Source organism: Lineus longissimus, chromosome 2, assembly GCF_910592395.1.
Source record: "Lineus longissimus chromosome 2, tnLinLong1.2, whole genome shotgun sequence".
Lineage (NCBI taxonomy): Eukaryota > Metazoa > Nemertea > Pilidiophora > Heteronemertea > Lineidae > Lineus > Lineus longissimus.
Genome location: NC_088309.1, coordinates 7638745 through 7664769, shown reverse-complemented (window position 1 = coordinate 7664769; position 26025 = coordinate 7638745). Strand labels below are relative to the sequence as shown.

The 26025-nt window shown below is 41.1% G+C and overlaps 4 protein-coding genes across 6 annotated transcripts in view; 3 read left to right on the top strand and 1 right to left on the bottom strand.

The window, feature by feature from the left end:
* LOC135482482 (uncharacterized) overlaps positions 1-26025 on the bottom strand; it is a 58363-nt gene that overhangs the window by 13297 nt on the left and 19041 nt on the right. The window lies entirely within an intron of this gene.
* Positions 6537-8064, top strand: LOC135483613 (sulfotransferase 1C2A-like). Its single transcript, XM_064764591.1, has 2 exons — positions 6537-6803; positions 7033-8064. Exons 1-2 carry the CDS (start codon positions 6641-6643, stop codon positions 7773-7775), a joined length of 906 nt encoding a protein of 301 aa, XP_064620661.1. The 5' UTR covers positions 6537-6640; the 3' UTR covers positions 7776-8064.
* Positions 8903-10414, top strand: LOC135483612 (sulfotransferase 1C2A-like). The gene is made up of 2 exons (XM_064764590.1): positions 8903-9188; positions 9423-10414. Exons 1-2 carry the CDS (start codon positions 9026-9028, stop codon positions 10163-10165), a joined length of 906 nt encoding a protein of 301 aa, XP_064620660.1. The 5' UTR covers positions 8903-9025; the 3' UTR covers positions 10166-10414.
* LOC135483611 (sulfotransferase 1C2A-like) lies at positions 11291-12973 on the top strand. The gene is made up of 2 exons (XM_064764589.1): positions 11291-11588; positions 11823-12973. Exons 1-2 carry the CDS (start codon positions 11426-11428, stop codon positions 12563-12565), a joined length of 906 nt encoding a protein of 301 aa, XP_064620659.1. The 5' UTR covers positions 11291-11425; the 3' UTR covers positions 12566-12973.

The window sequence follows — 26025 nt, the reverse complement described above, 5'->3', positions numbered from 1 at the left end:
CCGCGGCGTAGCCAGATCGGAGAGTTTCACGGAAATAGCTAGCTGTGCCGACACGTAGTCGAATGTACATCATTTTACACACATAAAAAATGTACAATTTCTCGCTAAACCTCGATTGTCAACTGGTGTGACACAAAAATTGGGAAATTGAGAATTCATCGTTGAAATCAACGGTGAAATTACAGACGGTATATATTCCTGTTTCTAAATCAGATCCCTACCGCATAGGCAACACTATCTTATAGTCGCTAATCGAATAGTCAGTGAAGATATCTGCTGAACAGAAACTTGTTTTTGAATAACTTAATCGAATGTTCCTTGATTGAGTTGTGCAGGCTACGCTAAAATTGCCTTCAGTTAATGCATGCAAGACAGATTTGGCAAATATATTGCCAGGAGACACGCAACGATCGCTGCAGATGACGACTTCTGAGCCGTTTTCTCATCGTCTTCCTAAATTAACATGAAACGCACTTTCGACATACTGCATTCAGTTATAATCGAACCTTCAGCATATGCACGATTTGCTTTCTGTTTTGTCAACGCTTTGCGGTAAAGGTTATGATCGCACTGAGCAAAGTAAAGCTTCTTTCGCATGAGCAGTAGCACCAAAATAACCATTTAAGTAGTCAAAGTAACTATTTATTGTTTAAAAAACTTTGAAATAGTTAAAAAAAACAACGAATAAATACTTAATACCAATAAATATTTATTTTTACTACTTAATTTGAGAGTGTGCTTGTCTGAAGAAAAGGATAAAAGATAGGGCTATACCCACTACTGTTTGCACTACCTTGAACTTTTGAATTAGTAACTGCCGCCTACTAGTGCGTTCATTGATCCTACCTTCTTGTGCGCTACACAGAAGAAAATATCACGAGGATCGACATTTGATTGATGAAGCCATTGCAGAGCTGTCACTTCATGTAAAAACGAACAAATTGGTTTAGTGATTGAGTATCGAACCTGCTGGGAAACGCTCCAATGAATAAATGGAGAAATATGTCTGTGCATATGACATAGGCTGAGATCAGAGATTTACCGCTAAGAGCGACACACATTGGATAGTGGAATCTTAACTTGGATTTACCTGATTACCGCTGAGAGCGACACACATTGGATAGTGGAATCTTAAAGGTGATGATAGGTTATATCCTCTTCATTCCATCTAAAGAATGATAAAATCACCAAAGATCACCCAGCTATTATATAACGATTGGAACAAAACGCGAATAAATCAATCTGGGTTTTTTTTATTAGATTTTAATAATTATTAAGTAGCCTAACAAATGGAGCTCAACGATTGCAATTTATTGATTTTCAATATAATCATCGCATCCAATAAATCTGATAGACCCTTTTTTCATTTTCCTCTCAAATGTAGCACACCTCTGGGAGTCTGGGTGTAGCACATCTGATCAATAATAACCAGGTTTATAAAATCGATATCAGGCAGCTTGCACGCAATGATCTACTGATTAAGCACTACATATATATGGAGGAATTTGATGATGAGTAATACGACACACATTTAAATCGAATTTTACTTTTTTTTCTTTTTTTACTCTACGCGGTAAATGCACCTTGATTATTGTTTACCGCACGAAGCAACGATACCGAACTGGAGGTATGTCTCATGAAACACCGCCGGTGGGGATAAACACGAACGATTTGTTAGGTAGCGATATCTATTTCAAAATACCTCTAATTGAACAGTGAAATGTGATTTGAAACTGGTGCTATAGTACCGACAGTACTGGATGTTTCTGAGAGAAATGGCGAAAAGTGTACTTTTTTAACCGGTAAGGATGATGCTGTCGTGATGACCGACAAACCATAATAGCTACTACATGTATCTATAAGACAACGCTTATCTTTATGAGGACATGTTATGGCAACAGTGATAGACATGATGGATAATTTGGCATTGTAATGAGGTCTATCTATACTCAGAGTCGTTTGCATGCTCATACTACATTCCGAACGTTGGACCATTTGGTATGGACTGGCAATAAAGACGCAGTATACCGATATTATCTCTACCGCTGAGTGGCAATGAATAATAATTTACCTTTTGTTGTCAATAGTCCTATCAACTGTAACCGTCCAGATCAACCAGATGTACGATGGCCAAGGGAATTAGCTTGACCAGTTATCATCAAGAACTCATCCTTGGAAATGCGCTGTCCATTCAGTTCAAACCATTCATTTTACCCGGTATTTTTTTTCAAACTGATATTTCTACAGTGATGGCAGATTTCAGTCGCCATTAAAAAATTACCATCTTAAATAAAAGTGGACTAAAAAGTTTTTATTTTATTTTTCGCTTTTATTGACTTCTTCTGCACCCAGTCGCTCAATCGGGGTTTGCAGTAATGCTGGCCTTGAGTTCAAACGCTTGTAAATGAAATTTACTGAAGGAGATAACGCTGACTGAACAACTGGACCCTGGTGCATACATCAAATTTTAATGAAAAGATTACGTTTGCAAAAGTCATCCAGTGCATGTAGTGCATGCCGCAATCTCTGTGTATACACACCCTTAACACGTATAAATCAAATACGTTGCTTGGTGTCCTCAATCCGGCTCCTCAATCCGGGTCCTCAATAGGACATAAAACGAGGTTAAAAATCAATTACAGAGACTTGAACATTAATTTCCGTTACAGTTATAGAGACGATTACATTTGTCATAGTACCATGTGGTTCACTGCCCAGGCGGCCTTTAATCTAATCGATGCTTCTACAAGACCCTCTCATCAAAAGAATCGCTGATACAAATAATTGTACGGTACGTGTACATTGATTCAGAAATGTGTTGATGTTTTTGATATTTGAGTTTACGCCAAGAAGGCGCTAAATCCCTGGTCACAATGAAACATATCACCTTTGCTTATTGACCCCTGGGAACCATTCCACGTCCAAGTGAGCAGCATTGATGCAACTGATACGCCAACGGATAACACGTTATTTGAGAAAATTACAGGACTGTCTGGGGAGATTTATCGAGATAAACGTGAAAGATCGCTGATTATAATCCTTCGACAAGGGTTTGAGATTGCTCGCCGCTCGAAACGTTAATATACAATCATATAGATTTCTGTGAGATCAATCTGAGCGCCTCAATATTGGTCCCGGCGGTATTAGAGGAGAGCGGTTTGAGAGCTTGCTGAAGCACTCAATCTAAATGTACATTAGGTTATGAGCCGCGGGTCAATTGCCTTGTTGAGGTTGGTACTAGGGAGGTTGTTCTGATTTGATAAAAACTTTATGACTTATTTTTATCTTATTCAATTTCATCTTATTAACAAATACATGTATATCGCAAATCTGCTTTTGTGTTGAACAATATTTCTCCGCCTCTTCAGAAAGAAAAAGGTATTGCCATATTTCTGTAATATTTTAGGTTTATTTTCTTATTCTGACGGACGATTGTGACCCCCTTCGGCTAATCAGTCCAGCATTCGACAACAGAAATCATGATCGAACTTATCCCCTCCCAGAACCTCAAATGCTGAGCTGTTCTGGTAGACTAGCGGTTAAGCTCACCAGTGGCGGACTCCCGCAAAATTCTTTTGTAAAATCTGACGCTTTGAAATTATGGACTATGATATATATTTTCGTATCAAAATTACGAACAGCTCGAAATGATATTTTTTACTGAATCAAATACTGCTATAACATGCCTCTGGCAGTTATACCTGCTGAAAGCGTTTCGTGCTTGAGACGTGGAATTGTAGTGGGCGAAAGTATACAAGTTACCTGCAACTTTTGTTTAAACATGAAAGAAATAAAGATGCAAGTTTGTCAAGGCACCACCGACTGTATTCATATTGTTTCTTGCGTGTGTTTATTTAATATCATCCTGGTTGTACGAGAACTCTAAATAGATAAAAATATAAAGCTAGTTACATTCAAAAGTAGGATATACACCATGCCTTTTTACCAGCAGCAGTCATTTAGAGATAACAATTTGAAAGTAAAGGTTTTCTCATGCAATCCAAAGTCTGGCCCTTTTTATAGGGCGACACTACGATCAACGAGCCCAGACTACCTGGTTTTAATTTCGGAGTTTCCTCTTCTAGACGGGTTGTCCACATGGCTAAAGGAGGCCAGACAGTCAGCCCAAACCCATGCGCTGCCATGAAAGAAAACGAAAAGAAGCTATCAGCGATTCAATCGGATTGCTGTGGAAAGCAATTGTCTTAGAAATAAAATAAAACTAACTGCGTGCTCGCATCTTTTTTCATTCGACCATGAAACCAGAAACAGAACACTAATTTTCTGTGGCCTAATACCCCATCTCTAGAAAGAGACATCACCTCCGCTCTGCCTTCTCTTGCTGTTCATCTCATGCTGAATCATTCATAGCATTCCGACTGACACCGAGGACATTACGAGCCCTATGGGACTGAACGGGTATTCCAACACCCACGCGACATTCGGTTGGCTACATTACCGTAAAATTCCCTGTCTGCAAATTGTCAACAAATAAATCAAGTTCGATCGCTATGATACTCCATCTTTCAGGAACCATACAGGTTGTCTTCATTGCGGCTATATATCACGTGGGGACTATTTTTGGTGTGAAGGCGCCTTTGTATCAAAGTGCATTGGCATTGTGATTTAGTGATCATCTAGTTGTCAGCTAGTTCATCAGAGGAATGATGAAGGTAATACAGCTTGCGTACAAAATGCCTAAGAATATATAAGCCAACTGATGAACACGTGCATGCATGATAACACAACATACATACATGCAATATCAGCCCTGATTTGGGTGGATTATGGTGAAATTCTATATCACTGACAACAAGGAAGCATTCTGGACTCGCACAAAGGCATATACATGTATTCTACATTAATGTCGGTTGCATATTATTGTAACAGCAAAGAAAAAATGGAATTTTAAGATATTGACTAACTTTTAATAATATCAGTCATTGGTAGACCGAGTTTACACGGAGATCATCGTATGGAGGTCATCGCCCAGTGATATTGATTAATATATCTACCTTCGAGCTATGATGTATTATTGTAGTAAAATGTCACTTAGCTGACTCTCGATATTACGCTGAAGGCCAAGCTTGAGATCTAAACACTCGTTCAATTATAAATTGATTGTCATCGATTGACCCGCCTTCTTCTAGCCGTAAATGAGTAATGTAACAATCATGTGAATGCTTATGGCCACATGTAACTTTAAAGTTCAATAAGGGGATCAGTTAACAAAGACGACCAATTCAGAATAGATAGAGAACGGTTTAAACACAGGAAGTTAAACTTCGCAAACTTTTTAATGTGGTGGCAAGGTGAATCATTGAACAGAACATGCTTTGTAACTCATTCTTTGATAGACATGTAACTTAGACTTTTTTCTCATTCTTCTGAAGTGATGCGTAGGATAGCAACATCATGTAAATGAAAATGTCTCAGTACAAATATACGACCTCCGTAAGACCTGCTGCAATTCTCTCATACTCCAGTCTGATAAAGTAAGAAGAGAGTCCTGGAAACAGAAGTTTGAGACAATGGTTTTGTGACGAGGTTCACCACTCTAGGTATGATTTTACGACGTGACCTCGCCAGTCTCTTGGCCTCGTCAGTGCATCGGCGGCCGAGAACCAATTGTACGAGGGAGTGACAAAATGGTTTGAAGAGTAACTTTGGTAACTTCGATAAAGCATGAATATCTGGTTCAGAGGTACTTGTTTTTTTATTCAATATAAGTAACAAACCGAAACAGGAAATGGTGTCACTTGGGGAAGAGTACGGCCAACGAATCCCCCTACCTCTGGAACGTTGACATTACAGGCAATCGCATCCAAGGTGACCAACGAGCAATACAGAATGATTTACGTAATAGTCCGATTCTTCATAGACCATTCCATAATGTTTATGGCCAATTGTCGGCAGAATATACGGAACGGCTGCCTATTTACCGTGGGCTTAGAATGTGATGAGTGAGTGACAAAATGGTTTTAAGAGTCATGTTCTTGGTAAGAGCAGTCGATAGGTGGTATGGACCAATATTGACTGAGCCACTTGTGTGTGCTAATAACCAAATCAGCCAATAGAAGCAGCCGCGGGTGTGTGATAGATTGCCCTTAGTTCGGTGCCCTTGGTGTACATGTACGTACATGTGGTGTTCAGGATTGTAAAAGTAGATCTGGTACATATCGAGCTTCTAATAGTGAGTTTTCGCAAATCCCCCAAAACGCCAACGCGAACGCCTGCCGCCTGTCCCATTGTTTGTCATCATGATCATGAGCATTGGCGTTGGCGTTTACCCAATTTCTTCCAACTTAATCAGGACTGGTGCACTTGGTGTTTTTTTACTTTCCTTTACAAGAAAGTACATGTATGTCCCATGTGCTTTACTATAAACCTGTCATGACTGATGACTGATGACGTGAGGGTTAGGCCCAGAAACCTACTTACTGTCACAAATTGATTAGGGACAAGAGGAATATATCTGTTTTTTGATAAGATAGCATGGCCGGGAAAAGAAAAGCATATAAAATTCGATTGGTATCGGAGTTTTTTGTATTGTACGAAAACCATATTGCAAGTGCCCTGGTCTTCGTAAGCTCTGCAAAGACATAACACCGAGCTGATTTGTACAACCAGATATTGAACAATGGAAGATGCTAGTTTCGACCCCTTATCCTATCGGATTCCAGAAGGGCACAGGTATAAGGGGATGGCTCTGGAGAAATTTATGTACGAATGGCAAATGAAGAAAGTCGAGAGCCTGGAATATGCCCCCGACGATATGATTGTGGCGTCTTATCCAAAATCAGGTAAGGACTAAACGCTTTAGATTTCGCTTTCCTATCATGTACTTGAAAGGGCAGGTCTCCCCAACGATTTGCTTGGGCACTGCGCCACGCCGACAGCATTCTGTCACCTACCGTCAATTTCCGATACCGACGGTGCATGATAGCCAGTTCTTCACAATGACAAGTTAGATTCTTGGCTTTTAACCATAGTGTTAAAAAAAACAGCAACTTAATTCTATTCACACTTTAGGAACCACCCTCACGCAAGAAATTGTGTACTTGGTACGGCATGACGGTGATACCGACAAGGCTGGGAACGAGCTCATCACCAAGCGGGTACCATTTCTAGAAGTACTTACTGCTGATGAAAACTGTCTCGCCGAAAGTCTGAGCAAAATGGAGCACCCTCGTACATTCAAGGTCCACTCTAATATTGAGGTAATGGAGAATGCAGTTTTGTCACAGAAGACCAGGGTTGTGTACGTCATGCGAAATCCAAAGGATACGCTGGTGTCCTTGTTTTATTTCTACAAAATTAGCAAAGGACTAGGTAACTTTCCCGGCACCTGGAACCAGTTCTTTGACATGGCAATGGCACATTTTGATAATTTGTTATTTGGCAACATGCTTGATCACTTCTCTGGGTGGTGGAGCCTACGACACCTTCCTAATGTATTGATCACGCGGTTTGAAGATTTGGTACGGAATCCTGAGCAAGAGATCGCAAGAATAGCGGAATTCTGTGGGAAAGATGGCATGTCTGAGGAAACTATAGACAAAATCACCCAAGCAACAAGATTTGATACGATGAAGAAGAATCCTAAAACAAATTACCAATCTTCAGATGGCATGGATATGAGTGCAAGTCAATTTATGAGAAAAGGGATCATCGGTGATTGGAAGAATCATTTTACCATTGCACAGAATGAAACATTCGATAGACTTATCCAGGAGAAGTTGACGGGGACTGGGTTGGAGTTCTGCTACGAGTGATGATGAATCGTAAACTATGGTGCATTATTACACAGAGATTTTTATTATCGTTTCTTTCCTCTCGAGCAAGCTACCTGGTTTCGGGATGCTGAGTAATGAATTCGTGTTGGCAAAATGTATTTACTTGGTCAAGTAAAAGGTAAACATACCCTTGATAATTTTTTTGAGAGACTCTGGTGACGTATAGAATATAATCACGAAATAGACCTAAAAATAGGAAACCACAATCTTATGAGGAGCGGGCTTTTTTCAGTCGATATTTGAAACAATAAACTTGAAATTCTTTGCACGATTGACTTGCAGAACCTCTCTTTTCTTTCATGCATGACCACTCGCCCAAAAGAGCTACTACTACCGCATCAACATTCAAATTCTTCGTGTTGTCTGGTCAATTTGACAAAAGCCAGCGACTCCAACTTGGCCAAAGCGCCGCAAGATGATCTGAAGGCTTTGCCACAGATAATTACACCATTTTCACGATTGGTGAACAATTCCTTCCCTTGATCTTCAGAGACGGGCGATTGGATCTGATCTGGTCAGATGTCCATGATATGAGATGACACCCCGGGCAAATAAGTGGCTGCAGAGTAAGGATTGATTTTTCTTTGATTGCCTTCCTACCGATTGGTATACAAATGAGCTTGGCCAATGCAAATCGTAAGTATTGTCAGTCTCAGTACCATTTGGTGGAAAGCAAACCACATCTTGCCAGATCAGAGTGTCAAATATTGTCTTACAAATTCTTTGTTGAATATTCTTTTACAAAAAGCAGTATTTTCGAAAGGAGTTTCTTGTTATGAAAACTAAACGCGATAGGATTTTGTCCAATGCAATCCGCTTCGAAAAAGACGCAGTCATTACTCATCATCAAGCCATTCAAAAAACATAACAGTCACTTTTGGAGGAGGCCACAAAATGACTGACCAACAAGCAACTTAATCCAACTTAATCAGGACTGGTACACTTGGTGATATTTTACTTTCCTTCACAAGAAAGTACATGTATGTCCCATATGCTTTACTATAAACTTGTCATGACTGATGACTGATGACGTGAGGGTTAAGCCCAGAAACCTACTTACTGTCACAAATTGATTAGGGAATATATCTGTTTTTGATAAGATAGCATGGCCGGGATAATACAAGCATATTAAATTCGATTGGTGTCGGGTTTTTGTCTTCGTAAGCTCTGCAAAGACATAACACCGAAGACATAACACCGAGCTGATTTGTACAACCAGACATTGAACAATGGAAAATGCTAGTTTCGACCCCTTATCCTATCGGATTCCAGAAGGGCACAAGTATAAGGGGATGGTTCTGGAGAAACGTATGTACGAATGGCAAATGAAGAAAGTCGAGAGCCTGGAATATGCCCCCGACGATATGATTGTGGCGTCTTATCCAAAATCAGGTAAGGACTAAACGCTTTAGATTTCGTTTTCCTATCATATACTTGAAAGGGCAGGTCTCACCAGCGATTTGCTTGGGCACTGCGCCACGCCGACAGCATTCTGTCACCTACCGTCAATTTCCGATACCGACGGTGCATGATAGCCAGTTCTTCACTGACAAGTTAGATTCTTGGCTTTTAACCATAGTGTTCAAAGAAACAGTATCGGCAACCCTAATTCTATTCTCATTTTAGGAACCACCCTCACGCAAGAAATGGTGTACTTGGTACGGCATGACGGTGATACCGACAAGGCTGGGAACGAGCTCATCACCAAGCGGGTACCATTTCTAGAAGCACTTACTGCTGATGAAAACTGTCTCGCCGAAAAACTGAGCAAAATGGAGCACCCTCGTACTTTCAAGGTCCACTCTAATGTTGAGGTAATGGAGAATGCAGTTTTGTCACAGAAGACCAGGGTTGTGTACGTCATGCGAAATCCAAAAGATACGTTGGTATCCTTGTTTTATTTCTACAGAATTAACAAAGGATTAGGAAACTTTCCCGGCACCTGGAACCAGTTCTTTGACATGGCAATGGCAGATTTTGATAATATGTTATTTGGCAACATGCTTGATCACTTCTCTGGGTGGTGGAGCCTGCGACACCTTCCTAACGTCTTGATCACGCGGTTTGAAGATTTGGTACGGAATCCTGAGCAAGAGATCGCAAGAATAGCGGAATTCTGTGGGAAAGATGGCATGTCTGAGGAAACTATAGACAAAATCACCCAAGCAACAAGATTTGATACGATGAAGAAGAATCCTAAAACAAATTACCAATCTTCAGATGCCATGGATATGAGTGTAGGTCAATTTATGAGAAAAGGGATCATCGGTGATTGGAAGAATCATTTTACCATTGCACAGAATGAAACATTCGATAGACTTATCCAGGAGAAGTTGACGGGGACTGGGTTGGAGTTCTGCTACGAGTGATGATGAATCGTTACCTATGGTGCATTATTACACAGAGATTTTTATTATCGTTTCTTTCCTCTCGAGCAAGCTACCTGGTTTCGGGATGCTGAGTAATGAATTCGTGTTGGCAAAATGTATTTACTTGGTCAAGTAAAAGGTAAACATACCCTTGATAATTTATTTGAGAGACTCTGGTGACGTATAGAATATAATCAGGAAATAGACGTAAAATAGGAAACCACAATCTTATGAGGAGCGGGCTTTTTTCAGTCGATATTTGAAACAATAAACTTGAAATTCTTTGCACGATTGACTTGCAGAACCTCTCTCTTCTTTCATGCATGACCACTCGCCCAAAAGAGCTACTACTACCGCATCAACATTCAAATTCTTCGTGTTGTCTGGTCAATTTGACAAAAGCCAGCGACTCCCACAAATTGGCCAAAGCGCCGCAAGATGATCTGAAGGCTTTGCCGCAGATAATTACACCATTTTCACGATTGGTGAACAATTCCTTCCCTTGATCTTCAGAGACGGGCGATTGGATCTGATCTGGTCAGATGTCCATGATATAAGATGACACCCCGGGCAAATAAGTGGCTGCAGAGTAAGGATTGATTTTTCTTTGATTGCCTTCCTACCGATTGGTATACAAATGAGCTTGGCCAATGCAAACCATAAGTATTGTCAGCCTCAGTACCATTTGGTGGAAAGCAAACCACATCTTGCCAGATCAGAGTGTCAAATATTGTCTCACAAATTCTTTGTTGAATATTCTTTTACAAAAAGCAGTAATTTCGAAAGGAGTTTCTTGTTATGAAAACTAAACGCGATAGGATTTTGTCCAATGCAATCCGCTTCGAAAAAGACGCAGTCATTACTCATCATCAAGCCATTCAAAAAACATAACAGTCACTTTTGGAGGAGGCCACAAAATGACTGACCAACAAGCAACTTAATCCAACTTAATCAGGACTGGTACACTTGGTGTTATTTTACTTTCCTTCACAAGAAAGTACATGTATGTCCCATATGCTTTACTATAAACTTGTCATGACTGATGACTGATGACGTGAGGGTTAAGCCCAGAAACCTACTTACTGTCACAAATTGATTAGGGACAAGGGGAATATATCTGTTTTTGATAAGATAGCATGGCCGGGATAATACAAGCATATTAAATTCGATTGGTGTCGGGTTTTTGTCTTCGTAAGCTCTGCAAAGACATAACACCGAAGACATAACACCGAGCTGATTTGTACAACCAGACATTGAACAATGGAAAATGCTAGTTTCGACCCCTTATCCTATCGGATTCCAGAAGGGCACAAGTATAAGGGGATGCTTCTGGAGAAATGTATGTACGAATGGCAAATGAAGAAAGTCGAGAGCCTGGAATATGCCCCCGACGATATGATTGTGGCGTCTTATCCAAAATCAGGTAAGGACTAAACGCTTTAGATTTCGCTTTCCTGTCATATACTTGAAAGGGCAGGTCTCACCAGCGATTTGCTTGGGCACTGCGCCACGCCGACAGCATTCTGTCACCTACCGTCAATTTCCGATACCGACGGTGCATGATAGCCAGTTCTTCACTGACAAGTTAGATTCTTGGCTTTTAACCATAGTGTTCAAAGAAACAGTATCGGCAACCCTAATTCTATTCTCATTTTAGGAACCACCCTCACGCAAGAAATGGTGTACTTGGTACGGCATGACGGTGATACCGACAAGGCTGGGAACGAGCTCATCACCAAGCGGGTACCATTTCTAGAAGCACTTACTGCTGATGAAAACTGTCTCGCCGAAAAACTGAGCAAAATGGAGCACCCTCGTACTTTCAAGGTCCACTCTAATGTTGAGGTAATGGAGAATGCAGTTTTGTCACAGAAGACCAGGGTTGTGTACGTCATGCGAAATCCAAAAGATACGTTGGTATCCTTGTTTTATTTCTACAGAATTAACAAAGGATTAGGAAACTTTCCCGGCACCTGGAACCAGTTCTTTGACATGGCAATGGCAGATTTTGATAATATGTTATTTGGCAACATGCTTGATCACTTCTCTGGGTGGTGGAGCCTGCGACACCTTCCTAACGTCTTGATCACGCGGTTTGAAGATTTGGTCCGGAATCCTGAGCAAGAGATCGCAAGAATAGCGGAATTCTGTGGGAAAGATGGCATGTCTGAGGAAACTATAGACAAAATCACCCAAGCAACAAGATTTGATACGATGAAGAAGAATCCTAAAACAAATTACCAATCTTCAGATGCCATGGATATGAGTGTAGGTCAATTTATGAGAAAAGGGATCATCGGTGATTGGAAGAATCATTTTACCGTTGCACAGAATGAAACATTCGATAGACTTATCCAGGAGAAGTTGACGGGGACTGGGTTGGAGTTCTGCTACGAGTGATGATGAATCGTTACCTATGGTGCATTATTACACAGAGATTTTTATTATCGTTTCTTTCCTCTCGAGCAAGCTACCTGGTTTCGGGATGCTGAGTAATGAATTCGTGTTGGCAAAATGTATTTACTTGGTCAAGTAAAAGGTAAACATACCCTTGATAAATTATTTGAGAGACTCTGGTGACGTATAGAATATAATCAGGAAATAGACATAAAATAGGAAACAACAATCTTATGAGGAGCGGGCTTTTTTCAGTCGATATTTGAAACAATAAACTTGAAATTCTTTGCACGATTGACTTGCAGAACCTCTCTTTTCTTTCATGCATGACCACTCGCCCAAAAGAGCTACTACTACCGCATCAACATTCAAATTCTTCGTGTTGTCTGGTCAATTTGACAAAAGCCAGCGACTCCCACAAATTGGCCAAAGCGCCGCAAGATGATCTGAAGGCTTTGCCGCAGATAATTACACCATTTTCACGATTGGTGAACAATTCCTTCCCTTGATCTTCAGAGACGGGCGATTGGATCTGATCTGGTCAGATGTCCATGATATAAGATGACACCCCGGGCAAATAAGTGGCTGCAGAGTAAGGATTGATTTTTCTTTGATTGCCTTCCTACCGATTGGTATACAAATGAGCTTGGCCAATGCAAACCATAAGTATTGTCAGCCTCAGTACCATTTGGTGGAAAGCAAACCAGACCTTGCCAGATCAGAGTGTCAAATATTGTCTTACAAATTCTTTGTTGAATATTCTTTTACAAAAAGCAGTATTTTCGAAAGGAGTTTCTTGTTATGAAATCTAGACGCGATAGGATTTTGTCTAATGCAATCCGCTTCGAAAAAGACGCAGTCATTACTCATCATCAAAAAAAACCATAACAGTCACCTTTGGAGGAGGCCACAAAATGACTGACCAACAAGCACTCCAAGTCAACAGGTTAAAGCTACATCAGTGAAGAAATTTGGTCGTGTCTTGCATAATTAATGGCAGCCTGCTGGCAAGTGTCCTTGGGTGACACCATAAATTTACTTGGCGGATGAAGACGTGTATAAAAGCGATGATTCCTATTCCTGAAATATAAGTCTGGTCATTAAGAATTCAGTCCACAATAGAAAAGCAAGGCGAATTCAACTTTCGGATGCGAAAGTACCCAAGGGGACAGTTAACAGATGGTGAGCTCCGGGGAGAAACCGGAGCTATTCACAACAAGAAGGAAAATGATGGCAATGTCAGAGCTTATAAATCACGGCAGTTATTAACCCGTTGTTATTGTCGGCCAGACTCTGTTCCTGTGGGGTGAATTATTCGTGATTACCATGCGTCTGGTTTGCCCGCTGATAATAAGGCAAATCATGGTGGTTGATTATCTGTTATTTTACCATTTCGTCTGATGGCAGAATAATACCAGAAGCCATGCGGACCATGCGGTTTGTGCCTCTTGTTGACTGAATGACAGTCGACCATGCTTTGCAGTATGTATTAATGGGATTAGACCAGAGATTCTCATGAGGCGGTTCATGAGGCTAGGATATCGTTGTATAATGATACAAAGACAACAAGACCACGCAAAGACTCCACATACATGAAAATCTGGAAGAAATAGCGTCAGGAACTGGGGGAACTGAGGGAGAATTTCCAATCTCCCTCAAAAGGACTATCAATACCTCAGCTATCTAAATCGCCCTTCGGTTAACAAAAGCTCACTGTACACACTGACAACATTTTGGGAAACATGTTGGCCAACATGTTGTCCAGGTGCGATGTTATCGAAAATGTTGGCAGTGTGTACAGTTCGGAAACATTCGGAAACATTCGGTAACATGTTGGCCAAATGTTGCTCAAATGTTGTCGAAATAATACAAAATCAATTTTGTTGCCGAGTGTTGTCGAGTTTTATCCAATCAGAAATAGGCCACAAATCACATGATCTACCTGAAGCCATGTGATGTAGTCAAAATAGCAGCCTCCAGCAAGGAATGGTTATTGAGTGAAGTGGAACAACTTATCGCAGTATGGGAAAGTTGTGCCGGTTTATGGGATGACAGTAGACAGGAGACAGTGGTAGGCCCCATGCTGGTCTCTCATATATATCCATGGTCTTGTCCACACTCTTTTCTCATCTTTACGTCTTCTTTGCCGTCTTTCAATCAGGATACGTAAAATTATGGCAGAGCCCCCGACAATGCATCTTCTTCTCTTGGAATCTTCCATTGTTTATGAATTTCCCTCCAAAATCCTCATTTTCTCAGAAACATTCGATAACAAGTTGCCCAACATGTTGTCAAATGTTGTCATGTGTATACAGGGCCAAATTTTCGATAACATCGCACCTCGACAACATGTTGGCCAACATGTTTCCCAAAATGTTGTCAGTGTGTACAGAGCTTAAGACGAAAGGAAATGATTTCGATATGATAACCTGCCTTAAAGTAGCCTTTGAGCTCGAACTTGAAGGATTACTAGTTACGTGTGCATGGTAGTGCATATGCCTTCCATTTTACCAGTTGATCGTACACTTCTCGCTACGAAGTGACTTCTAATAGGCAAACTATTTGAATATCGAAACTCACTGATAGGGAAGTGATTCCAACGAGTAAACTATGAACATCGAACCTCACTATTTAGGAAGTGGTTTCCCACAGGTAAATTCTTCAAACATCGAAAACCCTTTGAATATTAACTCACTATTGGCGAAACGTATTCCTACCGGTAAACTATTCGCTATTGGGAATAACCTCATGTAATGAAATGGCGCTTCGATCCAGGCACGTCAATTAAACAAACGCCCTCAGTGAGCTCTGTTGACTTGAACTGGAACTCCAGCCGCTGCCTGTGATCGCGAAAGGAACCAACGGGCCAACAGTCAACAGAGGCAGGTAATGCGATGCTCTCTCCTGAAATGGGACCATAGACTCTAAACTAATTACATTCCGAGACCCCAATGCCTTCAAAGTGCTTCGAACGATAGGACGGGCCGGAATTACAGTTAGGACATCTTGATGGTAATGCACATCTTGCTCCCTAAGTAGACCGGTGCTAAAGGAAATAATATCCTCATGTAAAAAATGACACGGATTCATGTTATATCGGTGCTTTACAAACTTCAGATATCAAATGGTAACCTCTTTGTTAGGTGGCCTTCTTGGCCTTGGACCTGCAATACCATCCATACTGCCAAGCGGTTTACAAGCAAATGATAAGGCGCCTCGTATACACTCAGCTTAGATTGGTCGTTGACAACCTCAGACAGAGTTCAGCATCTCATAAGACATTGTGATGTTTGTACTTCCCAGTCTGGTTTATGTTTAACTCGTTGTCAAGCTGGCGCATGATTGATGTGAATTTCATTACCAGATTACGGTAGGTGGTGAAATAATGGCATATGGCAAAGTGGCTGCTTCAGGACTAAAATCTTAAGTTTTACCGTTCTATTTCGCAAGACGTCATATGTGGATCGACAATCAAAAGCAAACAAGCACTTGCTGGAGGCACCCGTTTCGGAAAGAAAAACATAAACTGGAAATCTCCCTAAAATACAGCCTGGTGATTAGTTAAAAGAGAAGGTGCACAATGTTGTCGGCGAGGGAGATGGGGCTTCTACTTCTGGAAAAAACATGTAACGGCGCAAGCCAAATGATTGTTGCCATTTCCAGAACAGAGCCTCGAGCACTGCTGGACGAGCGTGGGAGAGGAGAATTACATGTGCTACGGAGCCGCTACTCGTCAGACGTTAATGCAAGACCAAGTTAATTTCTTGTGACTGAAACGGTAAAATAGCATTTCGAATTGGACAACAGTGAGAAGTCTCACCAGGTTCTGATTTCTAAAAACCCTGATTGAGTGATTGTCTTGTAGCCCATGGTGATGATTCGTCTGCCAAACAGGCTTGCGCCCACACCGATGTCTAGACCGCCAAATGATCCTTCACCGTGCTAATCGGTTTATCATCTACCGACAGTTGGCGTGGAAGGCAAACGACCACCGCAGTCGGCAAGGCAAATTAAAATCATGTAGGCGAGTCATGCATCAAATGACCTGCCTGTACACCACTTCCGTTTGTTTTCAATCCCCTTCGAGAGAATTTCGACCACGGCGTCTGACAAAGCGAATACGTCCGATTAGCTGCGCTGACATGATTGATGAAATAATTATCACCAATGCGCAGGTTGGTTGGCTGTAGTAATCGAACCGATCGACTTTCCTGTGACTGCTGTAGGGTGGAGCATGATATTCTTCAATCACATTAAAAGCTCACCATTCGCGGAAAGGCCGCATCGTCTTGGACATATGAAATGGTAGATGTAGGCAATGGAAAGACAGTTATCTGCTCTTACAACAAAACTCGTCCAGTACATCGTTGCAGTTATCATGCTCTATCATCGGCAGTATGGTCTATTCTCGACTACTTCATGCCACAATTCGAAAACAGCAAACGTTTGCAGATTGACCCACTCTGCAGAATAAGCAACAGTTAACCATAACCATTCATTTGATGGTTGTTTGCAAGCCAAAATAGACTTCCAAAACGTTTTCAAGATACCCAGACGGTAATTTTCTATCTCAGTCACTTGCAGTGAAAAGGCTAAATATAAGAAGGTTTATTCGGGCTACGAGTTGTTTCCTTGTCGAGCAACGTCTTGGGAACGCTTTGAAAACCAGTGGAACATCACCTGTCCGTTATCTAGTGATTTCTGGAGTATCAATAGTGTACAGCTGTGCGTGTTCCTGCAACGAGGTCCCCCGGGTCCGGCCCTCTGAATGCTCGGTAATGGACAATATGAGACTAAGCTTCTTGTCCGATCTCACATGCGGATATGAAGTTGCTAACGCCGATAGGTAAATCAGCAGCAGTTGTGTGTTAAAGGTGTACGCTGTTTGTTCACTTTCAATTTGTGGTCGTTTCCATGAAAATAACACACGCCACTGTCATACCGGCACCAGGGCAAACATGCAGGTTTTGGCAGGTTTGTGATGATGGAAACGATACACCTACATCACCTTTGGGTGTTCGCATATGACTTTAAACTAAGTCTACACATACGCTAAGTATGCAGCATGTGGCATGCATTATGACTGATTATTGGCGTCGTCTGGCGTTAGAAAAAGGAAATTGATATAGTTGGACCAAGAGTAAATAATGCCACATCAAATTACTATCGATGTCAACATGTCAAGGCCTATCTGTCTTATGGTTCACTTCGTGGAGCCTAGTCCGACCCAGGGTCCCAAGTCTGTGTCGCCTTCCGTTGATGGAAATGCCAGACCCAGACGACATCCATTGCTCATTTTGATTATTCTTTCCCATTGGGTAACCTGTTCATGTAGATCATATTATTGCTTTAACTGACAGGAACAATTCGTTCAATTATATTCTAGTGTACTCCTCGCGGGATAATAGCTTTCTTGATAAATGTCAATCTCTCTAACCTATAGGACGGAAATTGTACTTTTGATTAGATTCACCAAGCGGAAATCTTCCTATTCAACGAATGGGTCAACTGGGTTATCAATTCCACTTTGCAGGCAGTAGATGTAGCCAAGACGTTGTATTTTACCGCTGGAACGTCTCGAGTGAAGTTAATGGGCTAGCGATAGTAAAATAACTATTGTCTTGGGAGACATTTTCGAATGAATCATTCATGGTTGATGATGTTTAAATCGTTTTTCAAGTAAAGTTACGGTATCTCTTTGTGTGGGTTGAGGCATAACGTCATAAATAAAGGAATTGATCCTACCGGCACTTCTGTGTCGAGTGAATAGCTTGCTTTCGAGTCATTAGTTATGTGGCTATCAATGTAAACCTTGTGCCCACCCATGGAATTGAAAGAGGTTCATTGCAGCGGTTTTCGATGGACTAATGTGTGGTTCGTGGTAGGAGGCGAGTCGAACCGCCAATGCGCTTATTGTAAGAGTACATGTACAATGAAGAAATCTGTTCGTCTGCCTTCCGGCTGGGAAGGGCAGGGAAGTTGTGAGAGAGAAATGTAAAGCTGTTAATGCAGATTGACTCTTTCTCATATTCTAAATGAGATATTACATTAGGCATTGATTGTTCCGATGTCTCAGGTACATGTAAACTAACATTATCGCGACATCCAGTGGGCGTTCGAACTTGTCTACGGGGGCATGATCACACACCCGTAAATAACGCGTATATATTGTATCTACTATTTAAAGTAATTAGTAGACCTTTCTAGCATTCACTCAGCCCATCTTGCCGTGAGCTATCAGTAATTTAAAATGTTTAGCAACATCTTACCAGAGCCAAACAGCAGACGTGTCACTCTCATTCACGCTGATACTTCCCTCCGGGCATCGTTGTGAGCTCTCCGGGGAAAATTTGATTTGTTTGAAAAGTTGATGTCTATAAGATGTCTTTCTAATGAGGTGTGTAATATACATGTAGACAGCGCAAGTTTTTCCCCGCATAGGAGGGTTATCAGTGTCTTGCGAAATGATTATTGCTAAGTAAGTGGTCAGACACCTGTACGATCTAAGGCCATTCCATCAATATCTGTATTCCGGTCAAGTGAGAGGCTCGTTGTAGTCGTGCCTGCTGTTTCCATTTGATAGCCAACGTGGGACTTGATATTCTGCGAAACTTGTAATAGGAATCTATCGGACTGTATATTTTATATACAGTATACATGTTATACACATACTATGGGTGTACCATTTCAACCATTTCCATGGCTAGCGTTTCTGTATATGCATGTGTATATCAGATTGCTTGTATCATATTTATCTTTGACGAAATTTACATTGGATATTCAGCCTACACTAAATTGTGAACCAAAAAGTGTCATGAAAAGAAGGATCAATTTAAGAATATATATACCTCAGGTGGGCGAGTCTCGTTGTCTTGTTAACAGAACACGCAACAACCCTAAAAGTATTAGCCTACATTGAAACAGAGAACGTCTCAATCACCCGCTGGCACCCATCCCCGCCTGAAACTGAGCTAGGCTGTTGATAAACTCGTCATCGCTGAAACCGACAACTCCACAACCCGACATATCATACTGATATAGCTCAGTGACCTGATAAAGAATTTTTGTAGCTGGTTTTAACGTTTGAAGGACCAATTTAAAAAATGCATGTAAAAAGTAGTTTTTGCGCAAATGACGTCATAATGGCGGATTTGCACTGAGGTTCATCCGATTCTTTTGAATCGAGTTGAATTTGCGAGTAGACTCGTCAATCATGTAATCATTAACTCAACATTCGTGAAACTGAAAGCTCGTCAATACTGAAACAGTAAAGGCTTTGCCCGCTTTTACAAGGCTCAGTTATCGTCGAGTCAAACGCCTGTGAAACTCGATCAATCGCCTTTCTTAGGTTTTTGATACTCGTTCCTCGTATACAAAATTTTAAATATCGAGAGGCGGAGTATATTAAAAACAACCGGTGCCAGGATGAAAACCAATAATGTGTTAACCACATGAAACCACTCGTCAAATCGCAAACATATTGCAAGCACCCACTGTTAATGGACAGATCGTTATAAGCTTCGCCGCATACTCCACATAAGTATATCGTAAACAACCTGAACACACAACAAAAAATCGCCCTATGCCAGTTCGCGAGGATCGATACAAGCAATGATAAAATGCATTGTGGACGATAATTGGAGTTGCCTGTTTTTTTAAGTATTCACATGACGGAAATAGACCGTGTACCTTATCTGTTCTTTCCATGTATGTCTGAAAAAATAATCATGTTCAAAATCAAGCAATTCCGCTGCATTATAACTATCTCGACCAAACAGGCAATACATATCTGAATCGATGTATCGACGTATTCAAGGTACAACCATATATTAACTGAATTAGAGTCTATCACTTCATGTAATGTAGAACATGCATGAGGGGACGTGATGTGACGTACATGTTAGAACTAATCAAGAGCCAATGCTTTATTACCATTTAAATGTACCTGATGATGCAAGAGGTCTCATCGAATTGACAGAAAGGAACCGACGGAATGAACAGAATATCATAGGATGCCTGAAACAGTCGCAAATATGTTTTTTAATTCAATGGAGGACTGGACACATCTGTAGGCGAACTGTCTCGTTTCTAAAAGCATTACATCGTAATGTTGTACTTTTTTTCTTTAGGGAGTAGCAGAAATTCCAAAAAAACAAAACTGAACGGCCAAACCGTAATCAGAGCAAGCTTGATGATCCCGACTCCCATGAATCGCGGCGTTTCGAACGCACAGAAGAAGAGGAATGGCTATATTCCGACAAGGAAGAAAAACCAGTGCTGCTCACAAATGTTCGTTCCCATCAGTGTCACCCTCGCTGGATGTTCTTCGCGCAAGGAAACAAGATCGAAGAGAGCCAGAACTTGTAATCCAAGGATGCCTAATATTTGGATAGCACATTCATTTCCCCAGGAGTGTAATGCAGCCTCGTCATGTTTACACTCATCAAACAATGACATTAGAACTGAAAATGGTACAGCTAATATTTAGATAACGGTTGATTTGATTTTCAAAGGGGCTTGGTCTTCAAAGAATGGGTTTCAGTGGAAAACCCATTAAACACAGGCGTTGAGGGGGTTTTCGTGTGACCGAGAGAGGCCCGAAAAAACTCTATCTATTATTGTCGAACCAGACAATGAACACATGATTGTAGCCTAAATGTATATGATGAATTTCGTTTTTAGGGATATACACTGGGAGTTGCCAACAATGCATAATCTGGTAAAAAAAAAGCATGGTGTAAAACGTTGTTTTTTTTCAATCTCTTCTCTATTCCAGAATACATTTTTGCATTAGAATCTATCCCACGTCGATCTGTCTTGTCGTGTTAAATGACGGAAAGAGTTATGGTCAGTCACATACCGTTCAAAGCCACCAGAGATCGATTCTGGACCACTGGGCAACTTGTCAGCGATAACCGGATTACTCCGAACTCTTCAACGCGCATTAATGGCTGCCATCAACTTTGAAGCAAAAGCTATCAATGCCATAGCGTAATTGCTATTTCATTTTTCATCGTTATTTCGGAAGAGAGAGAGTGTAAGATGAAATAAAATTATTCTGTCCTTGACAGCGGAAATCTCCTGACGACTGCCTAAGATTAAAGGAATGCTCTTCAGACTAAACCCTGTCAGCTCCTTCCCTGAGAGAGGCAAATGCAGGAGCCCAGAATGGCGATCGGCCAGTAGAGGTTGTTGGCGGCATCTGGTGAACATGACTGACTGGAGATTCAGTATTGCCCCCCCCCCCCGCTTGTTCCGGGAACCGCATGCAACGCTATGACAGTTCTCAGCCGCCGGTAAAATTGCCACATTACTGTGAAATTCCAGCTTGACGCACACTGAGATCATATTGCACACTAGACATTCTTTCTCATATCCACTGTGCTAACGAACCCGGTGAGCAAATGTACAGACGGCGGATTCATGACGAAATGAACACAGCTCCTTTACATACTCAACGCCGTAACGCCAGCAGAGAAAGAAACACATTGCAAATGGGATGCAGAAAAAGGTTAATTACTGCAGCCAGGAGCAGAATAGGAATATTCCAATCTGATTATCCTTTTGATTAGATTGTCTCATTTGTCATGATTTATGTTTTTGATCAAAGAAAGGTTAGAAAAACCTCAATAAAGAATGTAAGCAGAACAAAAAGAATCGGGGACTCTTATTTTGGCGCATGAAAGAAATCTATGCTGTCATACGCTCAAGTGGCGCTTGTTTGACCCACAGCCTAGCTTGTAATTTTTGAAGCGATTAACTGTTAGAGGGGGCGGTTGCCAAAAAAGTTCACGTTTCAAAGATACGAGTGACTGAGAGTAAAGTACTCCGGTTTTGCACTTGATAGCCAATGTGTCCCATGAAGGAAATGCTCATACAAAAACTCACCTCAAGGTAGTGTCGATTTTTTTTTTAAAGACGGACACGAATGCTGCTTCACCTTCACTTACGGTGCAAATCGTAAGTGGGTGGTTTTACGTTTTGAACTTCGAAATATGAATAGCACACCACCCAAAGCCACCAGCTAATGGTCATGACATTCATGTCCCCGGTCTCTGATCACCAAATATTTCATCAGCGCAAAGGCCTTAGGGTGCCGATACGTTACAAGCCTTCAAATCCAGCAAATTGATCAGTGCCGAAACTGAATCGACAGCTATGCCAAGGATGATAAATAGCTAAGTCAAAGGAAAACCGCCTGCCCGTTCTTCGCATTTTACTCACTCTAAGTGCAAACACAGATCTCACTTACCGAGCTAAGTAGGCGATTTAACCGATAATTCAAAAAAATATTGGAAAAATCGATTGAAATGAGACCAAAGAAATGCTATCGGATGCAAATGCCAATAGGACACAAAGTGGTATGACCATGATGAATCGATTATATTGTAAAACCTGTTAAGACTTTGCCCAATGGCAAAATAACTAAGCGGGTTATTTTGCCTTCTCTATGTGAAAGGGTTGCACATGGGTAGGTTTTCTTCAAAGGGACACAGTCTTGCAAGAGGCAGGTTACGCAAGCCTTGCGAAGAGCTACGAATGAGAAGTACGAAGTATATACATTGCCAATTTATATGTAAATGTTTTACATTGTCGATTCCTCATTGATTTCTCCGGCCACTACAGGGTGGCCCAGAATTATTTTCCTTTGGACAATAGAATTCTATTGTGTGTCTATTGTGTGAGGGAAAATAATTATGGGCCACCCTGACGATTCACAAGTGCTGCGGAATCGCAAAAATGAGAGTGACGTAAAAACTAGGCGGTCTGCAGTATTGATAACATATTTATCTACTTTTGTCGGAATTGATCAGTTTTTTTCTTAAAATAATTTACAACTACGCATTGTGTGCTGGCCCAGGAGTAAATTGAAGGTACATTTACATTTTCAACAATAATGGCTATGGATGTAGTGTGAATTATTGATTCAACAATTACATCGGATTGTAGTATCGATTGAGTGTCTGTTAGGGCGTGATTGGCAAACTGTGCATCGTCATTTTATAACATGCAACCTAGATTCGAAAATGCTATAAGATATCCAGGTAACTCAGCCGTATAGGGTAATGTTCGGGGAGGCACACACCTATCCAGGCCGCCAGCCTCAAGGTATTGTGCGGGGAAGCACACACCTGAATTGTTCATCCATTTCAGGATGTTTTTTTTAATAATTCATGCAAATATCAATCGCTTAACATAAAGTACGACGACAGATTGCTATCAGATCGGAGTGGAGTAGTGGAAACATCAGTGCCTGCCACCCCTTAGATCCCGGGTCCGATTCCAAATCGTTCCAGGTGTAGAAATTTGATGTGTCCTAGGATAGAATGTCCGGTGACCAAAATATTCTATAATGCGCTTTAATCTCTAAGCTTTTGACGACCATGGCGTCTACAAAAATGAGGCAGAATCGTTTTGCTCATAGATGAAGATGTAGGAGTCTGCTGGCCCATAGAGTCTAAACACAAAAATGAAGCAGAAGTTTTTAAAAAATTACCGCCAACAAAAAGAGCACATCTGTAGGACAACACGACAAGATTGCGGCTGCCTCGATGGCACTTGTGTTAGCGGACAAATTACAGAGATAGCATTAAGTCTATTTGCTTATTGACAATTTACTGCCGGGAGCATCGCTCTCCTGTCCTTTCAGATGATATTGAGAGCTAAATAAGTTTACCCCGGGGAGATGGCCCGTATTATAAGAAGACGAATTGATTTTATCATTTCGACCCGTCTTCCTACTCCAAGTTTTGATTGAGGGGCAAATTGTGTCAGCACCAGGATGCCATATCTTGGGGTAAGGGCAGTTCACGGGGTGCAAAGGCTACCAGAAGAAGACAAGTATATATAACTAGTGTGTACTTTTGCCTGCACTTTTCTCCCTTTAAGGACAGGCAGCCCAGGAGTTTTTGGATCGTGTCAATTCCTCCCTAACCTGCAAAACAAATACATGTACTTTCTCAATCTTCCCAACACGTAAATGCACCCAAAAACATTTTTTTCCCGTTCAAATGAGCAGGTATTGGTTTTGCAAGACAGGAATGAATTAATAAAACCAATCTGCAAACTCCGTGGCTGTCTGTCCTGTCCGTATCACCGTTTCTTCGACCGATATGTAAAGTGCATTCGTTTTGCAATGTTCCTCTGGCAAGAGTTGGCATACGCTTGACTGGTCTCTATATCGTTTGATAAACGAACACTGGTTCACTCAAGCCTTATGTTTCACATCTCTTTGATTAGGACTTGCCAAGAACAAAGCAAGTTGATAAAAACGTGGACGTGAAATGTTTCCAAAACAGCCAACGATCAATAAGGGGATATGAAATGACTGAAGTCTTCGAAATATACGTCGAATCGTGCCAAGTAATTAGGGAGTTTGAGAACAGCGACTTATCAAGTATCCTTATACAGTACGTATACGGATAAAATTTTTGTGTACATGTCTATCCGTATACGTGTAAGGACTCGGGCGCGTGATAAATCCCTGATCTCAACTTTCCTAATCATGATTTATAATGAGAGATATTGAGATAATTCGATGGAAAGCAGCTACCGGGCCAAATAATGTTATCATGTTCCCCAACAATGTAATGAACCTTCACTTCATTGTGTTTTTTAGTGCTGGGTTAAGTAAAAAAGCTACCAACAAAACTACGTACGTGGTGGTTAGTGTCACTAGTGTTGAATGTCTTGTTGTGACAAATGCTATGAAACCAGGCATGCAATATTTGTATATCAGTCAATACAATGGCAGTGTTCAAGTTTATATCCAGTACATATTTTCATGATCGGAACATCCCACTCCTAATCTTTAAACATTTCAAATTTTGAACGAGCCAAGCCTTTAATAAGAAATATTTCTTTCTTTTCTATGCGTATTGAAATAAAAATAAAGCAGGCCCCTTCCTGTCCTCGAAACACGTCATGGGCGCTTCATCCCCATCCATACCTGATGCCTTCCTGGGTTTGATGACGTGATTTATTCCGTAACCAAGCGGAAGGAAAACAATTAGCTCGCTCAGTTCCTGTGGGTGACCATAAGTGGTAGTTAGCAGTGATAAAACGCTGATTAATGTTAGCATATCCAACGATCAAAGGAACAGAAGAATGACTACATATAGAAATAGGACCGGACAATATCACTGTCTGTGGATTGCTTTTAATTTCTGGCCATGTAGGGACGCATGAGCCTTTTTTCTCTGCAGCTTTCAAAGGGCGCTTATTGTAGAGAATAGAAGTTGCTTAAACGAACGAGCGTACCATGTAGCAATCTCGAAGCAAAAGTGCATTGAAGTAATAGTCTCAAAGTGTTTGTCTTAATCATCTAAAACGCTCACCGCTTTGACGCGCCTACCGTCTTTGTCGAAATTTTGATTTGGATTATGATCATTTTACATGTACTTACCTGCAATTAAAAAGAACAAAAAACTGCTAGCGACATTGTGGCAAGACACCTAAAATTT

Bases quoted from the DNA above. Each gene is read 5' to 3' on its own strand.
- LOC135483613 (XM_064764591.1), top strand. From the start codon at position 6,641: ATGGAAGATGCTAGTTTCGACCCCTTATCCTATCGGATTCCAGAAGGG. The intron at 6,804-7,032 runs GTAAGGACTAAA...TTCACACTTTAG, and splicing joins GGCGTCTTATCCAAAATCAG to GAACCACCCTCACGCAAGAA.
- LOC135483612 (XM_064764590.1), top strand. From the start codon at position 9,026: ATGGAAAATGCTAGTTTCGACCCCTTATCCTATCGGATTCCAGAAGGG. The intron at 9,189-9,422 runs GTAAGGACTAAA...TTCTCATTTTAG, and splicing joins GGCGTCTTATCCAAAATCAG to GAACCACCCTCACGCAAGAA.
- LOC135483611 (XM_064764589.1), top strand. From the start codon at position 11,426: ATGGAAAATGCTAGTTTCGACCCCTTATCCTATCGGATTCCAGAAGGG. The intron at 11,589-11,822 runs GTAAGGACTAAA...TTCTCATTTTAG, and splicing joins GGCGTCTTATCCAAAATCAG to GAACCACCCTCACGCAAGAA.